The sequence below is a fragment of the Populus nigra genome, chromosome 7 (assembly GCF_951802175.1).
Source record: "Populus nigra chromosome 7, ddPopNigr1.1, whole genome shotgun sequence".
In the NCBI taxonomy this organism is placed as follows: domain Eukaryota; kingdom Viridiplantae; phylum Streptophyta; class Magnoliopsida; order Malpighiales; family Salicaceae; genus Populus; species Populus nigra.
In genome coordinates, this window is record NC_084858.1 from 858,393 (window position 1) to 880,207 (window position 21,815).

Consider the following 21,815-nt stretch of genomic DNA (forward strand, 5'->3'; position numbering starts at 1 on the left):
TTAGCACTAAAAGCCAATGATGATCGAGCAATATGTCCTAACTCCTACGTTGTCTCATCATATCCAACCACTCCTCTCCCTCTCATGAATACTCATCCTTTTCTCTTGTATTTTATATTCTCAAAATGGCCATTATTTTTAATAATTATTTTTATTCAATAACATAAATACTTTTAAATTATCTTAATACTTTTTATGCGTGACAATTTAACACGGGCGTCATAAAGATGGTTCGATTGAGTTCAAGAGCATGAGCGAGGTCGAATTAAAACCCCAGAAGACCCAGCCCATGATGATGATGCCCTTCTCCTCCGGCCCCCCTGCAGTGCAGTCACAATCACGCAAGATTTCCACTGCGGGGCCCACAAGGACATGCGGGGCCCACTGTGTCGCCACGTGGAAGAGCCTCTGTTTCTCTTCTCACGAGAAGAAGAAATCCTTTTGTTATTTGCTTCTCTAACAAGACGAGCCAAGAAAAAACAAGGAGGAAGAAGATGAAGAAGAAGCTAATGTGATGTATGGATCCCCACTCCTTTCAATTCTCGCTCGCTCATTCGCTTACTCACACATCACTTGGCATCATTGTGTTCTGTTTCTTTGCTTCGCTTCTAAAAAAATCAAATCTTTCTTGCAGGAGTAGTGTTGTCTGTAAAAAAGCTAAAAACAGAAGTGAAGTTTGAAAGAACAACCTGTCTGAAACAAAAAAATATCTCTCATTTTCAAAGGGTATTCGCATTTCTAGGAAATATCCAGATCCGAAATACCCTCTCTTTCTCTTTCAAGCTTGCTGTCGCACAATAACCTTGCAAAGACCAAAAAAGGGTCCAAATTTATCCTTTTTTTCTTTATTATTTTTTGCCTTGTAATTGGTTTTTTTTTTCTTTTTTGCATGGTTTTAATAGTTGTCAAAAAAAGGGTCTTTCTAGTTTGTTTCTACGTTTTGAAACTGTTACCTTTGAATGTTGTATCTCAATCTTTGTACCTGATTGGGATCTGGGTTCTTGTTGATATGTCAAAATGGTTTTTTTATTGATCTTTTGATTTGAGGATCTGGGTTGATCTTAGTTTTTTCAAAGTTTTCTTCTTGGGGCATTTACCATTGATTCTTATGTTTATCATTTGTTTCCTTTGAATTGGTGATCTGGGTTCTTCTTGTTGTGTTAGAGCTTGATATCAAAAGTTAAGAATTTTAAACTTTTAAGAACTACATTGATTGATTAGATGCGGAGTAGGATAAGTTAAGACATTTATACGTTGGAGATGATGATATTTTGGGGTTGATGCTGGAAAGAATTGAAGTTAGTAAAACCAGTCACACGGTTGAGAATTCTGGATTGGAATTATGGGCTGCATTTGCTCGAAAGGCGGTCGAGCAAATAATTTTTTAGACAATAATGTGAGAAGAAAAGAAAAAAACAAGCCTGCCAAACGGCTAGTCTCTTTATCCAGAAAAGATGAAGTCGTGGTAGAGGTTGATGGCAGTGCTAATGATGCCACAGCTAGCTTGATATCGAATCAACCTGGAAACGATAACGTGGAGTATGCTCCAGTATCATCCGATGAGGGGGAAAAGAAGGAAATAATCGAAAAGGCTAATAATCGAATGAGTTCTAGTATAGTGAGTATGAGCAATGGAGAGAGAGGAGCACAGGTTGTTGCTGGTTGGCCTTCTTGGCTCACTGCTGTAGCTGGAGAAGCAATCAATGGATGGGTGCCTCGAAGGGCAGATTCTTTTGAGAAGCTGGATAAGGTCAGTTTGGTGTATGTCTCCATGATTCTCGTTGTTTTTGTCTTGTCCATTGATAATTTGAGTGAATTGTTAAAAAAAAAAAGGGTTTCATTTTCCCCTTTCCATGAACTTGAAAATAATAGCTAATTGGTATACTGTTGGCTATAGCTTGCGATATATTCAATAACTCTTCGATGTTTAAATGTATTCTCAGCACAACCTTAACCAACACCCCTCATGTTATACCTACAATATGTGTATATGTGCAAGCATGCTTGCGGCCGCATATATCTTAGGTTCCTAATGGACAACCTAGTTTTGGGTGCATTGAGAGTGCAGTCATATTACTTTGTTCCAATTCAGTTGCCTTTTGGTCATTGGTTAAAAGATGGATGCTGTCTTTGTAGAGATTTTTGTTTTCTCTGGAAATGTAATTTCTTTCTGAATTTTTTACCCTTGACTACTTTAATATTCTTGTAAGAATAAATGCTCTGTTTACCCCTGAAAGTTTTTGAACAGTAAAATTGACAAAAATGGTGAAACATGCTAGTCCGAGGGATGGAGGCGCTGTTATGTTACTGCAGGCAACGAGTCATGTCTCTTGCAAAATGGTTTCTTCCCTGAAGCAAGCATTCTTCTAGGTTCTGTTGGACAAGCACTCCTTTCAGATTTGTTTGTTTCAATCAATTTGAAACTGAAAGTTTCTCAGCAACTTGGCATGTTATTTATTTGATATGCAATGCTTGGTTTTTGAGCAACCACCATTTAGCTGTTAAATGCTGTCTACTCCTTGGTTTACTGCCCAGTTCTTTACCAGTAAACTTTTCTGCAAACAATGCAGATTGGACAGGGAACATATAGCAGTGTGTACAAAGCTCGGGATCTTGAAACAAATAAGATAGTGGCATTGAAGAAGGTGCGCTTTGCTAATATGGATCCAGAAAGTGTTCGCTTTATGGCAAGAGAAATCATCGTTTTGCGCAGGCTTGATCACCCAAATGTTATGAAGCTTGAGGGTGTCATTGCATCAAAAATGTCTGGCAGTTTATACCTTGTATTTGAATATATGGAGCATGACCTTGCAGGGCTTTTGGCCTCACCAGGGATTAAATTCACTGAAGCACAGGTTCTTGCTCTATCTCATTTGAACTTTAACTGCGAGAATAATTGATACATAATATTTTGGATCCTAACATAATTTGACAAGAAAAAAAAAACAAGAAGAAGAAGAAATTTTATGACAAACTCTAGAGTGGCTATTTCAAGTACAGTTTTGAACTCTTTTGAAAATGTCAAGAACCCAGGTGAAACTTGCCTAACTCAATATATTGACGTGAGTGCCTGAAAGCCACCTAATTTCCTATGGTTTAGTTCTAAGAAATGGCTTTTTGAATCAAATTTTTATTTTCCTTGGCAATCCATAATAACACTATTTATGGTTTTTCCTCATCAAGCCACTAGAAAGGCCAGCAAAATGAAAACATTTATAATAAAAGGAAGCTAGGAGATTTCCCCCCCCCCCATTAAGATAAGCAGGTTGTACGTGCAATGATGATTTTCAACTGAATTTTTGTCTCTGCGATCCATCCTCGCCCAATTTCAAAGATTTGGTCCTTTACCGGATCTTTTTTCTTCACAGCAAATGAATGAACTGGGCTAATCTATTACCCTATTTTTTTCTTTATTAAAGGTTGATCTGAAGTTTTTTTCCTGCAGATTAAATGTTACATGCAGCAGCTGCTTCATGGACTTGAACATTGCCACAACCGTGGGGTATTGCACCGTGATATAAAGGGATCAAATCTTCTGATTGACACTAATGGCAATCTCAAGATTGCTGATTTTGGACTGGCAACTTTTTTCTCTTCACCTCAGAAGCAGCCTCTAACAAGTCGGGTAGTTACATTGTGGTACAGACCTCCAGAGCTTTTGCTTGGTGCCACAGACTATGGAGTTGCTGTGGATCTATGGAGCGCTGGTTGCATTCTTGCAGAATTGTTTGCTGGGAAGCCTATCATGCCTGGAAGAACTGAGGTAGCTTTCTTTTTATATAATTGAAATAATGCCTTAATATATTATTAACTTGTTAAGCATATTGAATTGTTAATTGTTGATCCTTGACTCAAAGTGGCAATTTCCAATGGTGAAATACCCTAAATTGGAATTATGCCAACATAGGAACATGTGCAATTTTTTTTTTCCTGTTTATGAGGTCATGTTGCGGCCTAGTGATCATCTCATGAATGGCTGTCTTAATAGACCTGCTGATCAAAAGATCTGTTTTGAGTATTGTCCATTAATGGCTAACTGTTTGGCCATCATGACCTTGATCACTGTGACAGCAGGTGTCTCTGCATCAATCTAGGGAAAAATCTCTCAGATCAACAACTGTTGGCATATGGAGGTTTCTTTATGGTATGTGGATTTGCCAGAAGATGGCTTCTACAGATGAGAGCAGCAAGATCAGCATCATGACATGTTATATGGCATTGTTTACTTTCAGATTTATGGTCACTGGCAATTAGGTTCCTGAAAATTGTGTTTTTGCTTCAATGAAACGATCTTAATCCTTCATGCAATGTGTTTGTTCAAATTTTCTATAGCTCTGCTGAACCTATGTTACTTTCATCTGTTGAATATTGTGGCCTGGAAGATTGATGAAAGAATGTTATTGCATATTCACATTTAGCCAAATTATTTGGGTGTCAAGATCTTATGTCTATCATTTGTAGGTGGAGCAACTGCACAAAATCTTCAAACTTTGTGGGTCTCCTTCTGATGAGTACTGGAAGAGATCAAAACTGCCACATGCAACCATTTTCAAACCTCAGCATCCTTATAAACGTTGTGTTGCTGAGACATATAAGGACTTTCCATCATCAGCTTTGTCCCTGCTTGATGTCCTTCTTGCAGTAGAACCTGAGCCCCGTGGCACTGCTTTTTCAGCACTTGATAGTGAGGTAATTCGAGTTCTATATTACAATATGATTTCACCTTGTGAATTTTTGTGAGTCTTAAATGTCTACAAGTGCAAGTCTTCTTCACTTACTATGTTTTCCACATATGCTGGGGCTGTTTTCCCTAGGATTTTTGAAGCAGAAGCATTATTTATCCGATTATCATATTTACACTCGATTAATTGTTATTGTTTAGTTTCGGATTTACAAGATGTTTGACACAACTTCTGCTTCTGCGTTTACGTGCTTTTCAAAAGTGTTTTTGGCTTAAAAAAACATTAAATTGGTTGTTTTTTCAAGTGTTTTTAAATCGTTTTGATGTGCTTGATATCAAAATTTTTAAAAAAATCTGAAAAAAATTTCATTTTGATGTATTTTAAAGCGAAAAGCTATTTTGAAAAGCACCCTGCACTACAATACAAAACACCCCTTTATAATATTACCCTGAGCAGTTAGCAAAAGTAAAATCCGAATCCTGAACATCCTTCCTGCAGTAAAGTTTGTCTGCTAGTTTGACTCTGCCTATGAGTGGGTAAATTGATGAAAAAAGGCATGGCTATTGCTAAAGAAGAGGATGGTGATCGAAACAGCATTCATAATGGGTTTCCTTTTGGTAGTTGACCTGTCACAAGTGGTGATAAAAATAGAACCCTTTCATTATTCTACACTTCTTTTTTCGTTGGTGGTATTATCAGGGTTTGTGATGCTTATATTAACTTTCTTTGCATTCCATTCTGTTAATTTGGAACTTGCATGCTTTAAATGATTAAATCTCAGGAATTTTTTCTCTTCCCCAGTTCTTCAAGACGAAGCCTCTTCCTTGTGATCCATCAAGTTTGCCCAAGTACCCACCAACCAAGGAGTTTGATGTAAAGTTTCGGGATGAGGATGCTAGAAGGTAAAGAACTTCACCATATTATTTTCCCGTAACATCTCTCTTTTTGACAAGAGTTGGATGTGGCCTTGTTATTGCAAATCATCAAAAGCAGTTAAGCTGCCCCTTTTCCTTTTGTTATTAATAATAAAAAAGGTTGTTTTTGTGATGAATAAAACTCAAAAGTAATAACAATGTTTGTTTGTGGATTACTGTGATGCCCTTAATCAGACACATAATCTCTGAACCCGATGACTGTTTGTCTAGCTTCCGTCACTAATATAAACTTGGAAATATAAACTTTTAATGGATTCAATGATGGAGAAATCCTCAATCAGGACCTGATATCGATTTATTAATGGTTGCACTTTATTTATGCCACCTTTTTATCATCTTGCAACCAGGCGGAGAGCGGTTGGAGGTAAAGGGCGTGGACATGAATCAACTAGAAGGAGTTCGAAAGAAAGTAAAGCTGTGCCAGCACCAGATGCCAATGCAGAGTTGCAGGCATCCATACAGGTAAATTGTGACTGTATTTTCCTGAAGGGTCCTGTAGTTATTTATGCTATGGAGAACTAGTTTTTTAGGTCATGATTTACCTCTGTTATATATCTAATACAGAAGCGACAAGGGCAGTCTAACCAAATAAGCATCAGTGAACAGTACAGTCATGAAGAGGATGGTGGTTCTGGCTATCCTATTGGTCCTGCCAGAGGAACAACAAGAAATGTCTACTCTCATTCTGGCCAGTCAATGCATCCTACAAACTTTGGATCTTCACGTAATATGAATATCAATGATGCTGCTCTTAGGGCTCCTAGCCAAGACTTTATTTCTCCAAGGCAGACTACAGAGTTGAGCGCTCAGAGATCTTTTGTTCAACGGGAAGCAGTCCTGTCTAGATTTTCTAATTCAGTTGCAGTTAGAGGCGATTCAAACTTTCAAGGTTGCAGTTCAACTAACGTGAATTCGCACTGGCCAGAGGAGAGTTTTAATGTTAGATACAACAATCTGGATGATTCCTCCCACAGTCTATTAGGCGGGCCAAATTTCTCGCATAAGAAGCCTGGTTTGGAGTCTACAATGGTAAAGGAATTACTCCAGCAATTATATGTTTAACAATCTTCTTCCTCGTCCCTGTCATGATTCATTCAATTAATGTAGTTGGAAGAATGACAAAACGGCTGCCTTGACCCCTCTGATTCAGTCATTCCTGGTTTTTGAGTGGAACTGGACGTTGTGAAAAATTAAATTTGGATTACATGAAAAATTAATTGAAATGCAAATGCAAGGTTATGTCTAGTCTGATTGCTTATTGCTGTCAATATGGAGGTATTGAGTGACACTGGCTCTTTCAAAATCCAGTGATGTGCTTGCAAAGCTAACAATGTGTATAACTTGTTTCAGGACAGGGTTAAAATTTTGCTTTTGTACCTTGGATGGTTATTTAAGACTTTTGTTTGTTCACTCGAAACTTTTTGTAGAAATGCACTAATCACTTGCACTGTTTGCTTGTGGCCTCAGGGTTATTCTGCAAAGAAAGGACGTGTTCATTACTCTGGACCATTGGTGCCTCAAGGTGGAAACATTGAGGAAATGCTCAAAGAGCACGAGAGACAAATCCAGCGAGCTATGCATAAAGCTTGTTTGGAAAAGAACAACAATGAAAGTGGACAGTCTCAATCACTACTCTATCATCAGAGAATAAATGGTCAATGACCCTGGGTTAAGAGAGCATGGCAAATGACATAACTTTTTTATATTCCTTAATGACAATTAAGGAATATCAGTGGCATCTTTCCATCAGATAGTTACAAGCATCTTCCATAATTGGCATGACATCGAACCGCAAAATGGAGAGAAATGAATGAAATGCCAATCAAATCCATCACCTCTGGTGTAGTACAAGATTGCCGATGGATTTTTCATGACACCAACCAAGTATGTGTTTGCCAAATCACTCTCTTTGGTTTGTCCAGTTTCAAAGGTATACTTTGTACAGCTGAAAATCTTATTATTATTATTTTTTTGATCAATTTTCCCTCATTCTGTGGAGAGGCTGCAATAATCCCAGATGCCACTCCAAAATGTTGCTCGGGGTAGCTTTATAACAATACAAAGTGTAACTCGTTCTTTTCTTTGCCCTAGCAGGCACATGATGAATAGCAATATAATGAATATATATATATAAAGAACCATTTGATTCTGGATTATTGAGTAGAATTTCTGTGTTTCCTTTGTTTCAATCACAGATACATTTTCCTTTGCTTTTCTTGAAAATCCTGTCGTTTCTCCAGAGGGGATTTGAGCTTGGATCTTCTCTTAATAAAAGAGGCGTTGCTAACTTCTTAAAGGTCTTGTCTTGGCCTTGTTACAATTGCTCTCTTAAATTCCCTTAAAATTCTACTTAAAAAAAGAGTCTCGGTGAAGAAGAAAACAATTGGGGCAAGGCATTGAAATGATCTCTCTCTGCACCAATATATTTTTTTTAAAATAATCACTGATATACAAAAAAAACCCAAGATTTCTTCTTTGTTTTCCTTTATATTACCAGGAAGTAGTGGTAAATGTTCACGAGTGAGGTGCTTTTTCATTTGAGAAGTTATCCTACCAGTTCATCCAGAAGGCTTTAGCTTGAGGTTTTTGATTACCTTTCTACATAATAATCTGTAAAATAACTTTTTTTTTTTTGGCAGAAAAAGATTATCTGGCTGCAGTCCTACAAGATTATTTTTTTTCAGATAAAGCAAAATGTATTATTGGTAGTTTCTGATTTTTGCTCAACTATGAAGAAAAAACTGTTTGGTGAGTTAAATAATTTCTGCTTTTTACACTTACTCCACGTATAATTACGTTTTAAATCTTGTTTTCATAGAAGTTAAAATAATTTTTTTTATTCAAGAAGATCTACTTTTTATTTGTTTTGTATTCAAAAATTCATCTTATATATATATGTGTATTTAGTATTGTGGTATTTTTTATGGTTATGGTTTGAAAATATAAATTTAAAAAAAACTATAAATTATAGATTTCTCATAACCATGATTAGATTTTATTGGAATACATGCAAAATCATAGAATATATTGATTAATCAAGTATTTTAAAACTGTAATCGCGGTCACGGCCAAACGCAATTTATACTACACCTGACCAAACTGTCAAACAGACCAAAACAAGTTTGCATATACATTCAGTTCCTTGACCACAAAACAAGTCTGAAACTTGGAGAGGTGCACAAGAAAGACAGCACCCTCTACTCCATAGTCCAAACCCACATGGCCACAAACCAAGAATTAGAAGTCCATAATGTTAACAGAACAAAGAAACTCAGAAAAACTGTCAACATACCACCAAACTTGCAGGTCTACCAGCAAAAAAGCTTGCTTCGTCCATAAACTTTGCGGCTATTTAGTCTTTATCAAGTATCCATCCAATCCAGTGTTCCTTCCCTTTATGTCTAAGCATCAAGAAGCAATCACTACCTTCAACTCTCAAACTCTCTACTTCTCAACTCAAACCTACCGAAATATAATCTTTGCAAGCAGCTTCCAAAACACAAACAAACAATATCCAGTCCCCTTTACTTTTCCATTCCAAAACCGAAAAGGGCAAGGACTTTTTTTGAGTTTCTCTCACTCTATCCCAAAGATCAAATCCAATATGAGGCCTAAAGACCAACAAATCACCAATCTTAAGATGCTCCTCTTTGGTGTCTTCCTTGCTTTCTTTGTGCTTTTCGTGTTGCGATCAGGCATGTCGTCTTCCCAGGAAAGTCCATCTCCCACCTCTCAACCAGGAGTTTTAAACCCCATGAAAGAAGCTAGAGAAACAAATTGCTCACAAGCATGCACTCAGATCCCACGCTCCCTAACTCAAGCTCTCGTTCACTACACAACCTCAACCATCACCCCACAGCAGACACGCAAAGAAATATCAGTGAGTGCCAAAGTTTTAGAAAAGAAATCCCCATGTAACTTCTTGGTTTTTGGCCTCGGTCATGATAGCCTTATGTGGAGTGCACTCAACTACGGTGGACGAACAGTTTTCTTAGAAGAAGATGAAGCTTGGATTGCGCAAATTAAACGCCGGTTTCCCATGTTAGAGTCCCATCATGTCACATATGACAGCAAGGTGAATGAAGCTGCCAATCTCATGGAAGTAGGCAAGGGACCGGAGTGCACAGCAGTTGGTGATCCGAAGTTCTCCATGTGCCAACTTGCCATGAAAGGTTTGCCTAGTGAAGTTTATGAGATAGAATGGGACTTGATCATGGTTGATGCACCAACAGGCTACCATGATGAGGCACCAGGGAGAATGACTGCCATATTTACAGCTGGAATGATGGCACGAAACAGGAAAGAGGGAGAGACCGATGTTTTTGTGCACGATGTGAACAGAGAGGTGGAAGATAAGTTCTCCAAGTCTTTTCTTTGTGAAGGATATATGAAGAAACAAGTTGGAAGGTTAAGGCACTTCACCATTCCTAGCCACAGGGATGACTTGGACAGACCCTTTTGCCCAGAGTAGATTTTCTTGTGTTTTTCTTTCTTTCTAAAAAGTCACATTTCCTACACTAATTTCCATGCACTTGCGAAGAAATTTGCTATCATTTTGGAAAAACATGCATGGCTTTTACTGAATAGGCAGCTAAAAGCATATTGAAGATTTCTCTTCACTGTCATTGAATTGATACTTGGTATATACCAGAGTATACATAGAAAATGCGAAAGGTTGAAGTTTCTCATGTCGTCTATACCAACGAGGGTCTTTTGACAGTAACAACTCTCATCTCTTATGCCTGATCATCAGATGGTAAATTCTTTTACCAGAGAGAAATTGCCCAGCATTTGTCTTTCTAATTTTTCAGATTCTGTAGGACAATAGTACTTAGCACGCACACAAAACAGCCCTATCTTCACGTATTTACAAGGAATCAAATCCCGAGAATTTATCAAAATAGAGGAACTTGATGCCATAATGCAGAAATTCTGGTCCCTGCCGATATATTTCTAACATGATATCACCAGTTGCACACAACATACTTCCAGGATGATTTATTGTCACGTACCAAAGAATTCTTGAAAAAAGAAACGAACTTACAGAGGGACACTACAAAAAAAATTAAAGTTTTTCAAAATTCATCCATCAAACAATCAGCAGTTTGTTCGTGACACAATTCCTGATCAAGATAGATTTGAAATGAGAATTACTGAGAACAGAAATACAAATAACCTAACAGACTCAATATTTATAATTGTATAGAGAAAATGCATTACCAGGAAAACACAAGGGTAGAGAATACTTATAATGGAAGAAAAACCATCTCTGAATTCCCAAAACATCTATATCTAGTTTGTAGAAACCAACAAGAGGAACACAGCATCTTAGGCAACAAAAGGTGACAGTTAATGCAATAACAGACCTCCTTTTACAACTAACTGAAATCCAGGAGCAAATTTCTTGAAAGAACTCTGCATCTCGGAGCTTCTTCAAAGTAACTTGTATGGGAAAGTCATCAGCTTTGAAATCAAGTAATGAAAAACCTCTAAACCATATTTCCATGCACCGTTGTAACTACCTGTTGCTGTAGGATAAAAGGACAAAAGCCAAATTTCAGAACATAAATTTTTTTAGCACAACACAGCCATATATGGCAGTAAGATAACCTGAATGTGTTTTCAAGGAAAACAGAAGTCAAGAACAAATTTTGAACTGGAAAAGCATTATGACAAAATCATAAGGTTCATGTTTAGAATTAAGCTACCATCATTGGATGCTAGCAAAGATGAGGAACATTTCCTCCAACAAACAAGTGTAGCTTTTCAATCTGAGACATAATGCCAATGTACTACATGTTAAGAACTTCGTAAAATAATCTACAAGCTGGTAGGAATAAGCAGCTACATGGAGACTCAAACCAGCAGTCTGATAGAAGCATCTCCTAACCCAAGTCGATAAGCTTAAAAACAAGCTCAAAGCAGTTTAAACAGTAAGCCACAGTCAACACTTAATTAGACAAAACAAATCTGCTCCGAAACAGAAATAGAATCAGAATGAGTAAATAAAGCCAGCACACGAAAGGAAATAGGCTGATCTTTAGCCTGATAGTTGGGTACCAATTCAACTGATAAGAAGTTAACATTCAAGCACTTTCTATGCTTAATTAACCAGGACAGGCATAAGGAAAAGCAAACACAGGATACATCAGAAAATCTAAATACATTATAAATACATGCGAATATAAAAGATAAAGGAAATAGTTTACTGGCCACAAACAAAAAGACAAGTCTCATAACAACAAAGGCCACATTCCTGTAGATAAATTTAAGTTGGCACATGAATGAATCCTCTCACCTCAACAAAAAGATGGCAGTTGGCTGTCCAGGAGAAGGAGGATTTTGATCCAATAGAGAGGAAAAACTACCAGCTTTGGCTCTAGCATCATGGTCATTTGCAGACAATATTTCCACCAACTCCAGACCAATTTGCCTCTTGATCAAGTCCGAGTTCTCCTGAAGAACCTCAATCTCACCGAATGGAAGCTTCAGATTCAAGGCTTGAACCCCGATAGCAATAGCCTCTTCCTTTTTGAACCTCAAGAAAGGCATGCAAAGCTTTTGCACTTTCTTAAAGTTTGCATCTTGACCAATTGAACTTTTTTGCAGTGCCTCTAATATCTCCCCTTCTGGTGCAAAAGTACCTGTGTTTCTGTCAAATTTGCTCTGAAGTATATTCAAGCATTCTGCTTTCCATCCATCAAACTGCTCATTCACATATATCAAACCTGTAATCTTCTCTTCAGTTAGTGTTGCAGCAGGAGCTCCCTTCTTATTGGATTTCTTTGAACCCATGATTTGCTTTTGAAGAAGTTTCCTCATCAAAACAATTGAATCTTGCAAGTACTTGTTGGAAGCCTTAAGAGTTTCATCCGGAGAATCAGCTGTAGGCCAGCCAGCATTCACGACTAATCCATCCTTCCTCAGAAGCTCCCTCCAAACATGTTCAGCATAGTGTGGGCAGATAGGAGTGATAAGCCGTGTCTGCACATCAATATAACGCCATACCAAGTCACGATTCATGCCCCCACTTCCACAAGATAACCTGTACTCATCTCTGGCAGCTTGGAGATCATAGCATCCAGTCTTTAGAGCCTCTCTAAACATGTATTTTTCATAATTCTTCTTTGTCGTTAAAACAGCAATGTTTATTTCATTTTCAAACACCCGATCAGCATAAGTAGATGGTGGTCCTGTTCTCAAGGATGCCTCTGCAGCTAAAACCTCTTCAATCCATGCAATCTCTTTAGTGAGGCGAAGGATTGCAGAATTTGCAGTCTCAAATACAAAGTTAGCATCATCCACACCATCTCCAGCATCAGCTAGACTGAACCGAGTAGCATCAGCAGAAAATTCCTCAATGGCCTGACGCAGTGTCCTGAAATTTCCTGTGGACTTAGACATCTTCTCTGAATTGAGCATAATGTGTCCATTACATCTGAATCCGCGTGGCCAGTGATGCTTGGCCATGATTGCTGTGTGGTTGAAGATGCAGAATGTCAGATGATTCTGAATGAGGTCCTTTCCAGAGACTCGAAGATCAAACGGGTACCAATATGTAAACTCCTGTTTCATCTTATTAAGAATAGATGGTTCTATTTTTGATGATTTTGGGTATGAACCATCACAGAAGATAAAATTCCAGACATCGTCAGTCATTTCCTCAGGTCTAATAGGATGGGTCTTGTTAGAACCATACATGTCCTCATTATGTAGAAAGTGGGCAACAGTGTAATAAGCCATGTAAATAGTGGAGTCAGATAATGACTCAACAAGAAAATCTGGATCCCATGGAATGCGCGTACCAAGCCCAAAAGATCGTGAGCAAGCCCACCGATTTAGCCAGCCCAAAGTATGCTCAAAGCCATGTTTTGTCTCTTCAGCGTAGAGATTCATCTGGGATAAGCACTCCTCAGCCAATTTCTTCCATTCAAGATCATCATATGTGAGGTACCATTGGTCTGTTAGAGCCACAACACATTCATCACCAGACCTTGACATGACACGCTTCTCAGGCTCGCTATACATAACTGCCTCACCTGTCTCGATGAGCTTGGTCCTTATCAATGACTTTGCTTCTTGGACTTTCCTCCCTGCACATTCTCCAACAAGCATGGTTCCATCAGTGAATCCTTTCAAGTATGTCAACCTCTTAGCTTCAGCAAGCTTCTCTTTCTCATTTTGGCTCTTAATTTTCAGGTCCATGCAAACCTTTTCAGCAGCCTTATCACCATATTCTGGAATATTGATTATGGGTATAATATCAAAAGGCACTACCCACTCATCCTTCACGCCATACTTTTCCCTGAAAGCTGGTTTCGCTTTCAAAACCTGCAATGCCATGTAATCATCAGGGGCATCGCTAGGCACACTGGTCACGATCCCTGTACCTTTGTCTGTCAGAATGGTCAACATGGGAAGCGCATAAATGACCTTGTTGAAGGAAAGTGGAGACTTCAATGGTAGACCAATCAGATCATAACCAGTCAGCTCAACCAGGCAACTAGGTTGCTTGGGGGTCTTTGAGAAGCCCTGATAGGCGAGGTTAAGGGCAGCTCTCTCTGTCAGGATGAAGACATCGGTATCATTCACTTCAAAAGCTCCATACTTGCCCTCAGGCAGTACCCATGCATTTGTTTGTCCGTACATTGTCTCGGGCCTCAATGTAGCAGCAGCTAGAAACACGTTTCTTCCCTCTAATGCTTTGAATTTAGGCGGGAAAGGGGGCATCACTTCCATCTTTATAAGAGTGTAATCTTGGGGCTGCACACCTTCACCACTTGCCCTGTCATGATCTGCGCATGGCTGGTCATCCAAGGGAGAGTATACTGTGTATCTTTTATCTTTGACAATCTTCCCCATGTCCTTCAACTTCCTCATCTGCCACTGCACAAAAGAATCAAAATATGGATTCATATCTGTCGTAATAAACGATCTTCTCCAATCACATCCCATGCCAAAATCCTTCAGATCTTCCATGGCCAGTGGTGGAAAGTAAGTCAACCATTTTTCTGGTTTCTGGAACTCTGCTATCTCACTGTCAGAGAGCCCAACACTGCGCATAATCTCCCATTGGAACATCTGTCCACCCGATTTCGACACAGCCTTAGACTTTTTTCCCTTGAAGTTATCTGGTAGTTGACCAGCATTTGCATCCTCAGGCTCTGGTTGCAATTCTACTGACTCTACCTCTTTAGGGAACACAGGTGGATTGCCAAACTTTTGGATCTCCCTTGCAAGCTTATCTGCTGAGGCCTTAATAGGCATACCGGTGCAGTGAAAGCCAAAAGGAAGGAGCACGTTAGCCCCATTCAATCTATGAAAAGCAGCAGCAAATTCAAGCTTGGAAAGTGAGAATGCATGTCCAAGATGCAAGAACCCATTCATATACGGAAATGGGAAGTTGCCAAAGAACTTCTCGCCTGGTTTAGGAGTCCCTTCACCAGGTTCAGCCCGGAAAACATCTTTCTCATCCCACCAGCCGCTGACCTTCTTCTCTATCTCCAACAGACGGTCCCTCCTTGCAAAACTTTTTCCACTCTCGGTTGCCATTACACAAAATCGACAAGAACTGCATACAGAAAAAACACACAACAACTCAGTCAGGCACCCGAAATCAAATCGCGTGGATGAATGACCATTGAATCGATATAAACTCAAATCAAAACCCAAAATCTTAAAAACTGCACATATCCCCTTTTAGAACTTAAATTACAGCACCAACAAATCAAAAAAAAAAAGAGAAAGAAAGCCAATTTTTTCATTGCTCCGTCATGAACTTGGAAAGTAGTCAGAGCCCATTAATACATATAAAAAAACCATTTTTCGAATAAACTGAATAAGCCCACAGACTAAAAACCGCGTAATTATACCTTGAAGCAGCAGAATTGCAAATTTAGAAGAAAATAATGGAAACCCAATTTAGCTTTGGAGTGTTATATATCGAACAGATTCATTTGACTGATTTTAAGGATTGATTTACACTTTTGTTTTCGAACGAATCTGACAAAAACAAGTTCGAAAAACACACACACACAAGAGAAAAGAAAACAGAGAGTACCTGTTGTGATTCAAAACAAAACGGAGAAACACATTCCGAGGAAAAATTTGAAGGTGTTGTCTTAAAAGATGAAGAGCCAGAGGATTTGACGGTGTCTTTGCGGCTTTGAAGAAGATGGAGCAGGAGGAGAAGTCTATCGCTAAGGTCGTGTAGGGTTTAATGAATTCGAGCCTATCAAGGAATCTGATGAGAGGGAAAACTACAAATAAGTATTCCAAATACTTATGTGATTTCGATTAAGTACCCAAATTTCTATATTATGCGATCTTGTCTAAAATTATAGGATTCTAAATTTCTAATATACTCGATTACATTTATGATTTTCATATATCTCGGAACAAAAAAGAGAAAAAAATAAAAATAAAAATATATGTTCTTATAGATATTTATTAATTGTTTTGATATATTAATATTAAAAAATATATTTTTAATTAAAAAATATTTTTAAAAGCAATTCACAACACATTATTAAACAACAATATTACTAAACGATATTAGATGTGACTCGAGTTTTATATTCTCATCTTTTACAATTTCAATTATTCTAAGCATTACCTAGAATGTTGTTTTTTAATTTTAATATTAGGTTTTAATTATTATAAATATAAAAAAGAAAAAAACACTTAGTGATAGTATCTTAAATGATACGAGAAAGATAATTTAAATAAAATTTACTTGATATATACATTAATAAACTTTTAAGATCATTTTAATATATTAATGTTAAAAATAATTTTTAAAAATATATTATTTTGATGTATTTGCAAATAAAAAATACTTTGAAAAGCAATCGTTACCACACTTCTAAACATCCCCTTAAAGGTTGTTGCTAGTTATTTCTGGCTAGTGGTCAACTCGAACACCTTTTCTTTTTTCTTTTTTTTTCTATTTCTTAAGATTTTTTGTTTTTATTTTGAAAATGTAAAATTTATTTTTAATCTCTGTTAATAAAGATCTAATATATTATTTGGATCATATCTTTTTATGTTTTATGAGTATATTTGCAAACACATCAACATGTGTGTTTGGCATTATGGTAATTTTATGATTCTAATATTTTAAAAAAATATAGGTTTAGAAAAAGCATTTTTAGTTATGGTTTTTAAAAAATATGTTTGAAAAAATAAATATTTGATTAAAATTTATATAAAATAAATTTTTACATGCGAAGTAAATGAAAAGTACGTATTCATAAATGAAAAATAAATTATTATAACTTTTTATAAAATTAAGGTTGGAAACACATTTATATATAAATATATAAAGTTGAGTGCAAAGGGTAGAAAATATATAATTAACGAGAAAAAAAAAAGCATAAACAACTATAGTTTATTCCACACTAAGTACAAGTACCTGCATGCTAAACGTTTTATTTAGAAAATTCAATCATGTCCTTCACAAAAAAAAAATGTCATTAACGAGTTGATCCAAAAATTTGCATTTCAAATCTCAACCCTGGGTCAGGTCTTGAGTTGAGGAATTTTAGGTTAACTCAAGTTTTAATTTAATTTAAAAATATATAAACTTTATTAAACCTAATTAACTTGCTGGATTAATGAGTAATCAGTTAACTTGGCCAAATTAGATTAGGTCAACATCAATTTTGTTTATAAATAAAACAATATTGTTCTAATTAAAAAAAATTAACCTAATGACATAAAAATTGACCTGATTTCTTTTTCAAGTTAGATCTTGTTTGGATTTTAGTAACTATCAAAATAGCAATTAAGACATCTTTACAAAATGATAATTTATTATTCTAAAGCATGGTTTATTTGTGATATATTTACTAGTGATTATTATACCATGTATGAAAAATTTGTTTGGTGCATATAATAATAATAATAATATTTACTTTGGGATAGTTTATTTGTTTTCATGTTTTAAAAATATTTTTGTTTTTTTTATTTTTTAATTTTTGTTTTTTAATTTTGTATTATTTTAATATTCTAACAGCTATCATCTCAAATAAAGCGGTAGTGGTGGGCACTCCTAGCCTTGACATTGATAGTGAGACAAACAAACCCCAAAGGACAAAACTCTCTCTCTCTCTCTCTCTCTCTCTCTACTTCTTCCTTTCTTCGTCAAAGAGAAACCCCAAGATAAGAAAGACAAGCCTTGCATATCTCCCATCTCCATTTGGATCGCAATCATGAGCAACGAATAGTAAGCCATTCTCACTCCTTCTCTCTCTTTAAATTCTTTCCTTTTTTCATTTTTCGCTAACATTATCTCTTTTTTATAATGTTTTAGTGATTATCTGTTCAAGCTTTTGCTAATCGGAGACTCCTCTGTTGGGAAATCCTGTCTGCTTCTCAGATTTGCTGTGAGTTTCTTATGCTTTGGAAACTATCAATTATAAGTATACATTTTGTTAATTTTGTATGATTACACGGTTCTTAATGTGATTACTAGGAAGATGGGTTGATGTTAGTGATTAGTGCTTAATTGGGTTTCTAATATATTGCTAATATCAGTGGTTATTGTTAAATGGGGTGGTGATTAGTGTTTAAATTCAACTGGGTTTTTTGTTTCTCACCCTGTTTCGTAATTTCTCAGGATGACTCTTATGTAGACAGCTATATCAGTACCATTGGTGTTGATTTTGTAAGTACTTCTGCTATGTTTCTCGCGCTGCTCATGTGCTTTGATGTTTTTTTAAAAAGAGTTAAAGAAATTGGTTATTTTGTAGAAAATCAGAACTGTGGAGCAGGATGGAAAGACAATCAAGCTGCAGATTGTGAGTATAGATAACTGTCTTTTCGTTCAAAGATGGTTTCTTGTTCTGTGCCTTTTTTTACGTATTGAAATGGAGATTGAGGGTGATCGCTAACTAGATATGTGCACATCTGTCTCGTTGGAATGGAATAACTGGTTGATATGAGTATATGGAAATTTAGCTGACTGGTGTTCTTGAGTTGAGGTGGTATGTATTCATTTGCACGCACTAATTAAGATGGTTGAAATTATGAGTCAGGTGATATTTTAGTTCAGCAGTTAAAGCCCTTTGAAATTATTTAGTGTGTGTTACCAGTCTGAAATAATGGATCATAGTCGAGAAGTTTCAATGACTATTGCGTATGTTGTTGGTTGGCATGATAAGATTTGTGTAACATAACTATTGTCACAAATATACTTCACCTTTTTTTTCCTCCTAATGATTACACTTTTAAGTTTAACATTTAGCTGGTTTTTGCTCTTTTCAGTGGGATACAGCTGGACAGGAGCGCTTCAGGACCATAACGAGCAGTTATTATCGAGGAGCACATGGGATAATTGTGAGAAATTCTCCATTCTCTCTCTCTCTCTCTCTCTCTCTCTCTCTCTCTCTCTCGCATACAAGACTGACACACCTGCACGCATAACACACACATGCTGATTATATGGTCTTCCCCACGTACTGGTTTTACTGATTTCTGAAAACAAACTTTATGCTTTGGGAAATTGTGCCATGATTATGTTCATTTTACCATGCTCTATGAAGTCATGATCAAAAACCTAATAATTTGTATTGTGTGGGATTGCAACAGATAGTCTATGATGTTACTGAGATGGAGAGCTTCAACAATGTCAAGCAGTGGTTGAATGAGATTGATAGATATGCAAATGATAGTGTCTGCAAGCTTTTAGTTGGGAATAAGTGTGATCTAGTTGAGAACAAGGTCGTGGACACTCAAACAGCAAAGGTACATCCATTTAAATTAGTTATCTCTGATGTGATATTAAATTTTCTTGAGGCACTATCTACTGTGCCAAGTTTCTTCTGGCCAAGTGTGCTGAACCATCAGGGAAGATACTGTGCCGAGTTAGGACTCGGGACCAGTTCTGCTCTATGCGATAACCTTGTCCTGTTAATTATTTTCTTTTACTTCAGTGGTAAGAGTCGGTGCTTTCATTTAGCATTGCTAATTTGGTATGCTGTGTATATGCACCGAGGGAAAGTTTTTCTTACAGTTTCAGTAAGACTAATAAAAATTTATTGAAACATGTACTTCTTGAAGTGCTATTTTCATGTAATATTGTCTAGTTCCACATACAGGCGGGCCTGCATGTTGCAAAATCTTGAGATCCATGGTTCTCAAATGTACAGAGCCAGAGATTTTTTGCATACAAATGGGCTTATCCTTCTTGAGATGATGACCAAAAGTTCCTTGAATTGTTGTTTTTGATCATATAGCCATATTGAAAAGGTCGCTTTTGTGCATGTCTTCTAATACTAAAAAAAGGAAATCCTCCTACGTATGTAAATTAAGTTTCGCTTGCATTTACTGTTGATGAAGCAATGAGTGAAATATCAGTAAACATGAAGGGCATTCCAACAGATGTTTTTTTAACAGATACTGGTGTCGATTTGTAAATTGATCTTTCTTTCTTCTACCTGGATAAACTGCAGGCATTTGCAGATGAGCTTGGCATTCCTTTCCTAGAGACAAGCGCTAAAGACTCGATAAATGTGGAGCAGGCATTCTTAACCATGGCTGGTGAAATTAAGAAAAAGTAAACCCACCAATCCAGCAGTTCCTGCTGCTATTAATTCAACTGCTGACTTTTATTGATTGCCAATGCCACTTGTTAATGATTAATAATCATTGTTTTACCTGGACGTTATCTCAATTAGCTATTTTAGATTTTTTAGGAATTAATCATTTTATAGAAGACACAAGTTTTTGACACCCAAAGCCATTACTGACAGCATAAATGTGTTATTCTATGTGCACCCTTAAACTGGAAAGGTCAGCTATTTTAAGAAAACGCAGCTTGAAAGATACAAAAATTCTGTTTTGGTGCATAGTTAAGCTTGGAGGTGTTTGCTGTCATATTATTAATCTCCCATGCATTATCTCTGCCAAAATCCTGTCGAATTGGTTGCTGTGATGCACTGGATGTTGCATGTGTGATTCATGGACTGAAATTAATAAAGTTGAAATCACTTCTTGTTCCTTATTAAAATTGAAACAGTGTTAATGCCCTTTGCATTCTTCTTTATTTTCTTCTTCTCTCAGTTTCTTTTATGTAAAATTATGCACGGAGTAGATCTAACTGTGTAACTGAAAATCTTTTGCAGAATGGGTAACCAGCCAACCGCTAGCAAGTCCACCGGAACTGTTCAGATGAAGGGGCAGCCAATCGAGCAGAAGAACAACTGCTGTGGTTAGCTATCTGTGTTGTAATTTTAGTTGCTTGTCCCGAGGTTTGTAGGTAAAAACGTGTTGTTCACATCGCAATCATATGGATGTTCCAGATACTGTCAGATATTCTGTGCTTGAAGTTGTCTATCTGTGAAAAAAATTCTTATGTTGAAGGGATGGAGATTATATTTAAATGTAATGTGAATGTTAAATATCTGAAAGAGGCAACTGTTATTCTCTCTGAAAGCAGGAAGTGATGGCAAGGCAAAGAATGATACATGCAGATTGGTTGGGAGTAATCTCAAGCAATGCAAATGGTATTTATCCACATGCAATTAAATGTATCTTCAGTGAAACGATTAAAATAAAATAAAAATAGGGCTGTGAGTCACAAGTTTGGAGCACTGAACAGCGTGGTCGGTTATTTAGGTTGTATTTCGACCTGGATTTGACTAGGTTAATGTTCAAAATGGTTTGGGAAAAAAATAACAAAAAAGTTCATGCTAGGTGTTTGGTCGGTGGGTTACCTTGTCAGGTTAGAAGACTAGGTGGAGAGTGCAAATAACTTGGGACTACGTGGCATCTGTGTTGCCACTGCCTTCCTTGGCCATGGCCTTGCTGGAAATTGGAGCGGCCTTGAGGGCTGTCACGAAACGATGGAAATGAACGATCAACTGCTGGGAAGCATTTGGATCTTACAAACAAGTTGCAAAACTCGATTTACTATAGCCCTTCTCTGCTTCCATGAAGATGCTATGGGATGATGTCCATGCTTGTGGAGTAAGGCGTTCTACTCATCTTCTTCATCTCCGAGCAATCAAAATATAGTTATAAAACTTGATCCAGCTTGACAAATCTACTCGATAGCCCACCTGGTTAAGTTTCTGGTCGAATTGATTTTTCTTACCAAAACAATGAAGGACTGTCATCTCAAGTTTTTTACTTTTTACCAAACTCATAACCCAGGCATCAAGTTTGGTGAAGGTACTCACGGTACAAGTTGCCTTAC

The 21,815-nt window shown here is 37.0% G+C and overlaps 4 protein-coding genes across 6 annotated transcripts; 3 read left to right on the plus strand and 1 right to left on the minus strand.

Moving 5' to 3' along the window:
- The first annotated feature begins 408 nt into the window (after window positions 1-408).
- Window positions 409-7,773, plus strand: LOC133699809 (probable serine/threonine-protein kinase At1g09600). 3 transcript variants are annotated; one of them, XM_062123281.1, is made up of 9 exons: window positions 409-516; window positions 635-1,750; window positions 2,571-2,855; window positions 3,446-3,763; window positions 4,462-4,689; window positions 5,484-5,584; window positions 5,965-6,079; window positions 6,182-6,646; window positions 7,085-7,773. In XM_062123281.1, the coding sequence occupies exons 2-9, from the start codon at window positions 1,343-1,345 to the stop codon at window positions 7,277-7,279; spliced, it is 2,115 nt and encodes a 704-aa protein (XP_061979265.1). In that variant the 5' UTR covers window positions 409-516; window positions 635-1,342; the 3' UTR covers window positions 7,280-7,773. The 3 variants fall into 3 exon arrangements, with proteins under 3 accessions (XP_061979265.1, XP_061979264.1, XP_061979266.1); XM_062123282.1 differs by lacking the exon at window positions 409-516 and adding an exon at window positions 2,249-2,370 and having other exon boundaries at window positions 1,611-1,750; XM_062123280.1 differs by having other exon boundaries at window positions 447-1,750.
- A 1,272-nt stretch (window positions 7,774-9,045) lies between these two features.
- LOC133699810 (glucuronoxylan 4-O-methyltransferase 1-like) lies at window positions 9,046-10,305 on the plus strand. Its single transcript, XM_062123283.1, has one exon. The coding sequence runs from the start codon at window positions 9,222-9,224 to the stop codon at window positions 10,086-10,088; it is 867 nt and encodes a 288-aa protein (XP_061979267.1). The 5' UTR covers window positions 9,046-9,221; the 3' UTR covers window positions 10,089-10,305.
- Window positions 10,306-10,674: 369 nt separating this feature from the next.
- Window positions 10,675-15,839, minus strand: LOC133699808 (leucine--tRNA ligase, cytoplasmic-like). The gene is made up of 3 exons (XM_062123279.1): window positions 15,678-15,839; window positions 11,916-15,188; window positions 10,675-11,145 (listed from the first exon to the last, which is right to left on the minus strand). The coding sequence occupies exons 2-3, from the start codon at window positions 15,167-15,169 to the stop codon at window positions 11,136-11,138; spliced, it is 3,264 nt and encodes a 1,087-aa protein (XP_061979263.1). The 5' UTR covers window positions 15,170-15,188; window positions 15,678-15,839; the 3' UTR covers window positions 10,675-11,135.
- Window positions 15,840-17,666: 1,827 nt separating this feature from the next.
- On the plus strand, window positions 17,667-21,020 carry LOC133698898 (ras-related protein RABD1). The gene is made up of 8 exons (XM_062122004.1): window positions 17,667-17,843; window positions 17,931-18,003; window positions 18,237-18,284; window positions 18,370-18,417; window positions 18,884-18,955; window positions 19,208-19,363; window positions 20,071-20,174; window positions 20,743-21,020. The coding sequence occupies exons 1-8, from the start codon at window positions 17,830-17,832 to the stop codon at window positions 20,831-20,833; spliced, it is 606 nt and encodes a 201-aa protein (XP_061977988.1). The 5' UTR covers window positions 17,667-17,829; the 3' UTR covers window positions 20,834-21,020.
- The last annotated feature ends 795 nt before the right edge of the window (window positions 21,021-21,815 follow it).

Bases quoted from the DNA above. Each gene is read 5' to 3' on its own strand.
- LOC133699809 (XM_062123281.1), top strand. From the start codon at position 1,343: ATGGGCTGCATTTGCTCGAAAGGCGGTCGAGCAAATAATTTTTTAGAC. The intron at 2,856-3,445 runs GTTCTTGCTCTA...TTTTTCCTGCAG, and splicing joins TTAAATTCACTGAAGCACAG to ATTAAATGTTACATGCAGCA. The intron at 3,764-4,461 runs GTAGCTTTCTTT...TATCATTTGTAG, and splicing joins TCATGCCTGGAAGAACTGAG to GTGGAGCAACTGCACAAAAT.
- LOC133699810 (XM_062123283.1), top strand. From the start codon at position 9,222: ATGAGGCCTAAAGACCAACAAATCACCAATCTTAAGATGCTCCTCTTT.
- LOC133698898 (XM_062122004.1), top strand. The intron at 18,004-18,236 runs GTGAGTTTCTTA...GTAATTTCTCAG, and splicing joins GTCTGCTTCTCAGATTTGCT to GATGACTCTTATGTAGACAG. The intron at 18,285-18,369 runs GTAAGTACTTCT...GTTATTTTGTAG, and splicing joins GTACCATTGGTGTTGATTTT to AAAATCAGAACTGTGGAGCA.
- LOC133699808 (XM_062123279.1), bottom strand. From the start codon at position 15,169: ATGGCAACCGAGAGTGGAAAAAGTTTTGCAAGGAGGGACCGTCTGTTG.